The sequence below is a fragment of the Lygodium microphyllum genome, chromosome 17, assembly GCF_053477565.2.
Source record: "Lygodium microphyllum isolate KBCC chromosome 17, Lygodium_microphyllum_v1.1.10, whole genome shotgun sequence".
NCBI lineage: Eukaryota > Viridiplantae > Streptophyta > Polypodiopsida > Schizaeales > Lygodiaceae > Lygodium > Lygodium microphyllum.
Window position 1 is genome coordinate 72,143,911 of NC_141151.1, and position 8,404 is coordinate 72,152,314.

The 8,404-nt window shown below is 38.2% G+C and overlaps 1 protein-coding gene across 1 annotated transcript; it reads left to right on the forward strand.

The window, feature by feature from the left end:
• Positions 1–6,365: 6,365 nt before the first annotated feature.
• Positions 6,366–7,664, forward strand: LOC148022031 (putative calcium-binding protein CML18). Its single transcript, XM_087697634.1, has one exon. It carries the CDS (start codon positions 6,647–6,649, stop codon positions 7,292–7,294), a length of 648 nt encoding a protein of 215 aa, XP_087553760.1. The 5' UTR covers positions 6,366–6,646; the 3' UTR covers positions 7,295–7,664.
• The last annotated feature ends 740 nt before the right edge of the window (positions 7,665–8,404 follow it).

The following is an 8,404-nucleotide window of genomic DNA, read 5'->3' on the forward strand; positions in this document are numbered from 1 at the left end:
GAAAACCTCTTATACACCAAAGGAGTTGTTGGACCTAAAGGAAGAGGTCAAGGATTCATCAATAACAACAATAAGGATTGGATTATATGTCACTATTGTGGTAAGACTAGCCATGTAGCCAGTGAATGTTTTCACCACCAAAATCAGTTCATGAATGAAAGAGAAGATGAAGAAGATGCTTTCGCTATCAACAATAACTCTAACAAATTGTTTTGAAGAAATTATCTTTCCCGTAGTGGATCTTATGGTTTCCCATAGTAGATTTTGCCTCCCTTGGTGGATTTTTTTTGTAAAAAAGAACCCTTTCTAAAGATGTAAAGTTTCAAGATTTAACTTGACTAGACTGCCTATGAGTTAGTCTCCCGGACTGTGTCATCATGTGGGGGGGGGGGGGGGGGGGCGCAAAAGCTAGCACCTATTGTAGGAACTCATCATTTGAGGGGGGGGGGGGGGGGGGTGTTGAAAGATATGACAAATGATGTATGCTCCAAGAAGAGACGTCCTCAATCCCATATGCATAGCCCCAGGTAAGTTACTCATAAATATATGTGTGCATCACGTGGGCTCAAAATAAGGTATTTTTAAAATACAATTTTTATACATTTTTTACATATAGAAGGGTATAATATAAGGGGATTATTTATAGATTGAATAGAAAAGGGTTATGTTTTATTTATGAAAAATTCACAGATAAGGATATTTATGAATAGGCCTTGAACGTACGTGATGTAGAGGATATGCATATAGTAACTTCCCCGAGTGCATAGTGGAGAAAAAGGGAACTATCATAAGCCTATAAAGTGTTGTACCTTCTTATCATTAAAAGATGGAATACTATTGTACTTTGTCCTTTCACTCATAGTTAGTGTCATACTCAAGATTGTGTTTTTGAGTCCAAGCTTCCATCTTGGAACCTAATTCACTTGAGTAACAGTTGGTCTCTCTAATCTATATTATCATGAACATTATATTTGTGTTCCATCCACCATAGCCATGCTCTAGATCCATGCACTTCAACACATTTGTCTTATTTATTTCTTAAAGAAAAGGCCAAAGGGACTCATCACTAGATAATCAAAGGTATGACTATCTATATTTAGTTTGATGTTTGGTGTAGTTTTTCATTCTTATGCTTTGCATTGTGTGAGAGTTTGGGGGACACATGTGAGTCTATGTGGAGTTAATATGTGTGACGTTTAATGTGTTTAGATGGGGACAAGCAGGTATCTAATCCCTAAACCTTACAATACACCCATTTTAGAGGTCATGGTAGTTAAGCTACTTGGGGGATCTTATTATTGTGACATGGTGATATGGTCACCAATGTGTTTGGGAAAATTCAAAATGTTCAATTTGGAATTGGTAGTCTTAGTAGAAAGTGATTAGATTGTGCTTATGTGTGTGTGTATTCCTATGGCTATGCATACACATATGCTTGTGTATAGCCTATGTGTATGTATATACATATATGTATGCTCATAGCTTATGTATATGTGTATGCATATGTACACATGTATATGCATAGGATATGCATATGCATATGCATATATATATATATGCATATATATATATATATATATATATATATATATATATATATATATATATATATATATGCATATATATATATATGCATATATATATATATATATGCATATATATATATATGCATATATATATATATATATATGGTATATATATATATATATATATATATATATATATATATATATATATATATGTATGTATGTATGTATGTATATGTACATATATGTACATATATGTATATACATATGTGTGTATATATATATATATATACATATATATATACATATATATATATACATATATATATATATATATACATATATATATATATATATATATATATATATGTACATATGTATATATGCATGTGTGCATGGCCTATGCACATGCGTGTGTATATATGCATAGTCTATACATATACATGTGTGTTTTCATAGCCTATACATTGTGTGTGTATATGTGTGTAGTCTAAACGTGTATGTATGCATTTGAATGTGGGTAGTGTTTACATGTGCTTATAGATAGTCTTTATATGTATGTAGTCGATGATGCACATATGTATACATATGTGCATTCATATATGCATAGACACACATATATTCATGAACTATGTATATATATGCACATAGACACATGCATACATATAGGCTATGCATATACATATACATATGCATGTGCATAGTGTATGCATATGTTTGTGTATATGCATATACACAAAGGCTACTTATATGTATAGGCACATGCATATGCATAAGCTACTCATGTGCCTATACATATACATATACATGTGCATGTATGTATACATATACATGTGCACATTAGATATGCTTAAATGTACACATATGCACATAGGCTACTTATGTGTGTAGGTGTATACATATCTATGTGTATTTGTATACATATGCATATGTGTATGCTTATGTGTACTAGTATATAATATTATGCTATTAATCCCATTTTATTGTGCTATGCTACATATATGTACATGCATAAATATATGCATATGTATGTGTATGTGTGTCCATATATCATGTTAAGACTACTAATCCTATTATACAATGTTTTTGTAGATGTTTCTATTCATCTTGATGTAAGTTTTGATATGGTAGGTGTCATCTCAAGATCTCAACCATGAGGATGAGAGAGAGAGAATGATGGCGGAGGTAGAGGACTTCTTTGGGCATCCTCTTAAACTAGTTGAGCTATATGTATAAATGACCATTCCTCGACCATCTCCATCACATGAGCCACACTGTGAAAGTGGTTATAGCAGCACCCATGGGTATAAGTGCTAAGGTAGAGGTTGCTATGGTAGAGGTTGTTTTGGTGGTGGTCAGATCCCCTCTCCACAACAAAATAAAGAGAGACCAATAGAAGCCCAAAAACATGAAGTGAGGGAGGTAGAACCTTAGCCAAATATGTACTACCAACTAAATCCTTTGAGTGGGGTCCTCTAAAATCATGTGGAAAAGGAGGTCTTGAGCTACTTATATGTGATAGCATGCACAAACTACATAGATTACTTTTTAGGCCTCCAAAACAAGGACCCAAATGCACTATAAGAAACCATTGTTGCAATGCATTAGAAGTACCCTAATCCTCAACATCTTAGATTTATAGTCCATTGGGCTCAAGAAAGGATCATACATATACTTTCTAAGAAGAGAGCCATGGTTAACCATAAGATGGTTAACCATAAGATAGTGGAAAATATGAGGAGGTTAGAGCAAGGCTTGGATCCTAAGCCAATGCTTATGATTGCACATGTGGTCAAGAGTTAATAAAAGCTCAAAGTAGGGTGGAGTATGGAGTCTTTTGTCCATACTTGAGAGAAGCATGATGAATCCCAATGGAGCAATTTGGTTTGGTGCATTTTGGGTTAGGAGGTGTCAACACATGGGAAGTAGACTTTGTAAGTATCATTTTCTAAAAAGTTGTATCACCCTTAAGATTAATATAAACAAACACTAACCACCCACAAAACACAAAGAGGAGGCTTTGCACGTATTGACTTTGTTAGCATGTTTGCATTTAATACCCCTTCTTTTGCACATACACATGAGTGAACAAAGTCATTCTTTTTAAAACTTTTTTTATTAAGGGAAAACTTACAAGAGGGAAGCTTAGTTTATATATATTTGTGGTAATTGGCCATCTATGCCCTATGCAAATACCCTCTAACCATGCCACCAAACACTAATGTAAACAAGGGCATGCTAGCACGTGCAAGAGTAGTGCCCCCCCCCTCCCCTTCTTTTTAGAGAGAGAGAGAGAGAGAGAGAGAGAGAGAGAGAGAGAGAGAGAGAGAGAGAGAGAGAGAGAGAGAGAGAGAGAGAGAGAGAGAGAGAGAGAGAGAGAGAGAGAGAGAGAGAGAGAGAGAGAGAGAGAGAGAGAGAGAGAGAGAGAGCATCCTTTTTCTTTAATTTTCTAAAATAAACTCTTCTTTCTCGAAAAGCAAGATATCCACACATTTCAAAGCTAAGTGGACCACTTAATTGAAGTTAATAGAGTTAAGAATGGGCTCACAATGGGTAATTTTTTGAGGAATTAGACCACCTTGCTGCCGTACTATTCTATAAGCATATGCCCTAAAGGGCAATGCTAATAAATATTAACCCCCACAAAACACTAATTATACTACACTTACATACATATAAATAACATTATTAGCACAAAAAATATAGATCACATTTTAAAGTTTGAAATACCCACACAAAACATTTTGAAGCTTACATGAGTTTTGTGCAACGTGCAACCCCCCAAACCCAAGACCAAACATGAGAGAGAGAGAGAGAGAGAGAGAGAGAGAGAGAGAGAGAGAGAGAGAGAGAGAGAGAGAGAGAGAGAGAGAGAGAGAGAGAGAGAGAGAGAGAGAGAGAGAGAGAGAGAGAGAGAGAGAGAGAGAGAGAGTATTGTAATAAAAAAGATCTCAAAAATGGAAGATGAATAATGTGAACAAACACTAATGTATTAGGTTTCACTTTGATTTGTCTTTACGAATGACAACCCTCTTAAATGAATACTGTCAAAACATAAAGGAAAAATGAGAAGTAATAAAGAAAATCATATATAAAGAGAAGTAATAACAAGAATCATACAGAGAGAGAAGTAATAACTCGAGTGTTGTGAGAAAATAATCAAAGAGAGTGTTGTGTTTTATGTCTTCAAAAAAGTATGTTTAGTGTTTGGGTTATAGATAATAAGAGAGAGAGAGAGAGAGAGAGAGAGAGAGAGAGAGAGAGAGAGAGAGAGAGAGAGAGAGAGAGAGAGAGAGAGAGAGAGAGAGAGAGAGAGAGAGAGAGAGAGAGAGAGAGAGAGAGAGAGAGAGAGAGAGAGAGAGAGAGAGAGAGAGAGAGAGAGAGAGTGTGTGTGTGTGTGTGGGGAAGAGAGGGGTTTAAACACCATTTCTTTATAGGTGCCCTAATGATGCGTGCCTAAGTGGGTCCTTACACAAAGTGCTAGTTAATATACTATAGACAAAAATGTGTTGTACTTCTTATTAATAGATTAAAAAGTAAATTATTAGTTAACATTCTTGAATAAATAATTTGATTACTTAGAATCTTAACTTTCTTGAAAACAACAAAAAGTGACAAAAAAGCTTTCCTGAAAGGGACTAATGAGGGCATCCACATATGGGGCTTTTAGACTCTACCTTGAATGGAAAGGAAGGTGAATATGAAGATAAGTTAAGAACCCCACTCAAGAGTATTGAAGGATAAAGGCTTACACGTAAAAGCACAGTATTGAAGGATAAAGCCTTACACGTAAAAGCACAGTATTGAAGGATAAAGCCTTACACATAAAAGCACAGTATTGAAGGATAAAGCCTTACATGTAAAAGCACTCAATACTAATGTATTAAATACTTACTTGGGTAAAAATCCACAAAAAGAAGCCCAAAAATGCTAGTATTTACTTTACTACCATTCGACCACGATAGTTGTTATACATTGACATTGCAAAGTTCAATTGATTACTTCTTAGAAAGTTAATTCCTATCACTACTTTTTACTATTGACTAGCTCCATATGTTTAAAAATTTGTTTCCAATGGTGTGATGAAAGGTCTTTTATGTTTTGATAGGCCATAATAAAATATGAGGTGCAATAGTTGTTGAATTTGGCAGGGCAAATTTCTAGCAAGTTGGATGCATTTGTTGCCTTAGAAAAGCCATCTGCTTGAAGTTTACACTAAACAATGCTATCTGGCCATTTGCGACAAATATCATGATCAATTTTCACCAGATCTTGGCCTCACATGTGAAGTTTCTCTTCAAAGTATGGGGTGCCCATATCCTAGGGTATTGGAGCGCAGCAGGTTGTCATGACAATGAAGACTCTTTGATTTGTTAAGATTCATGGGAGATAATGAGTGCACCTATAGAAAGCCTCTCGCTGGAGCTGAGGCAAGAGAGAATGCTAAGGAAAAAAGTCATCATAGGAGATGCAGGAGAAGCCTAGGCCCTAGGGTTGCTACCAATGAAGAAGCACTTGCATGATAGCTTCTTGTCCACCGTCAGCTACGAGGTGAGATCCATTGAAAAAGGTTTGTTTGTTAAGCGATCTCATAAAAATGAGGGCATTCACGTGTGGGGACGCTTGAAAGTCCTTTAGGTCGAGACGTTGGGTAGGCGAGCTACGAGTCAGGCGAGTGGGGTGGGGCGACGCAACGCAAGTGGGCGGCGTCGTAACCTCAGCGACAACGGATCGTAAGAAAATGAGGTGGGGCGGGGTCGGCAGGTGCACTTTGCACCGCCTGGAAAAGCCATCTAATCATTGACGTCTTCTGCAGAGTAGTTAATAAGCACGCTCTCTCTCTCTCTCTCTCTCTCTCTCTCGGTGAGTCGGTATTGCTCAACGACTCGTTCCACACTTGCTCTCCACTTGATCAGGCTGCGTTTAGAACTTCCTTCTTTATCGTCGCCATTTGTCGACGTAAATAGTACAGACCCAGAGGCTCCTCTGTCGACGTAATTAGCACACCCTCGCATAGCCTGAGGCTTCTTCCTCGACGTGATTATTAGAAGTAAGAGCAACGACCCAGGAGGAGAAGCAAACGTAGACGCAAGAAAGATATACCAGATCGATTGAACCTCATGGCTGTCTCGAGCTCCCACGCCGGCAGCTCCAGTGGCTCTCCTTCCCACCCGCCGCCTGCTGGCTATGCCGGTGAGGCTTCAGACAGGCTGCAGTCTCGAGAGGAAGAGTATGACGATGATGAAGACCTGGGCCGGCTCCAGTCCATCTTCGACTTCATCGACGGGAACAGAGACGGCCTCGTCTCTGTCGACGAGCTCTGCGCTTGGACCCTCCGCGTCGGGCGCCCCCTTTCGTCTGAGAGCATGCACGATCTGGTGCAGAACTGCGGCGCGGGACGCGATGGATTCCTCGATCTGAAGGGGTTCGCCGCCCTCTCGAGGATCATCCTGCTCAATCCCAGAGACAGAGGCCACAATCACCAAGATGGAGCAGAAGAGGGCGGCGCGGCCGAGGTCGAGGCCGAGGCCGAAAGCGATAGCGATGGTAGCTGCATGCATGCGGCCTTCCGCGTGTTCGACAAGGACGGCGACGGGCGCATTTCTCCGTCCGAGCTCGGGGACACCCTGCGCAATCTCGGCCTGCTCTCTGCGGACACCAGCATGTCGCGCGTCCAGAGCATGATCAGGAAGGTCGATACCGATGGCGATGGCGAGGTCAGCTTCCCAGAGTTTAAGACCATGATGAACAAGAGATCCCATGGGTGAAAATCCAGGTCTCTGCAATTATCATGATACATCATCATTCTGTCTGCAACATCAATTCGGTCATTTGAGAAGCTGCTTACTGCGCAGAAACACACATTTTTTGTTGCTACTCGTTGTGTATTGATGGCAATGCACACAAGAATCGATCATTGCTATCTAACCAAAGTAGCATTGCACACAAGAATCGATCATGTGGGTCAATCTATCCAAAGTAGCTTCCAACCTTAGAGATTTGGCAACTTGTAATTTGCCATCTGAGTTGGGAACTGGTAATATGTCTAAATCCCTCTTGCATATTCTAAATCACTATTGCATATTGTTGAATCGAAGCTTTCTTTCATTCCTATGAATTTGAGGCAACTTCTTCTTGCACATCTGTGAAATATTGTTGATCGATTGTTCTTGATGTACTCAATCGTATTGGAATATGTCCAATACGTCCGGATTGGTTGTTTAACGTCATGTGCCAAGGGGGTCTAGTATAAAGGTTCCTTAGCTACTAAAGATTAGGCTTCTCTTGCATGTCTTTTACCGTCGTCATTGCACACATCAAGTAGATGTATAACTATGCTTCCCTTTTGTAAGTTAATAAGGATGTTTCTTGCACCTCGTCTCTCCTAGCAAGTAGATTCATTGTTGGGTATACTATGTTCTACCGATTTATTTGTGTAAAACAAGAACAAAGCATGGAGGTTAGCAATGAGAAATGGCTTTTTTAAATAAAAACAAAACAAAAGGATATATAGAGGTCATCAATTAGAAGTGATTTTTTATATAACAAAGAATTGATATAGAAGAGAAGTAATATTGAAAGGTTTTTTATTGTTTTGGAAATACAATTATTAATTGAGAAAGATTAAATAGGAAAATTTGTACAAGGAACATCCAACAATATAGAAAAATATGGATAGCTAGGGAATATGTATGGTCAACATCACATTGGTGCCTCATTAAACAATGGCATTATCATTAAGCCAATAAAATTTAGTTAAATGTTTTGGTCAACTACTAATGTCAAACAACAAATGGGTGAAAGTTAGAAGAGATGAAAAGTTTAGATTAAGAAGACATGGATCTACTCTTTATGATGTGTTAGAAGTTTTGACAGAC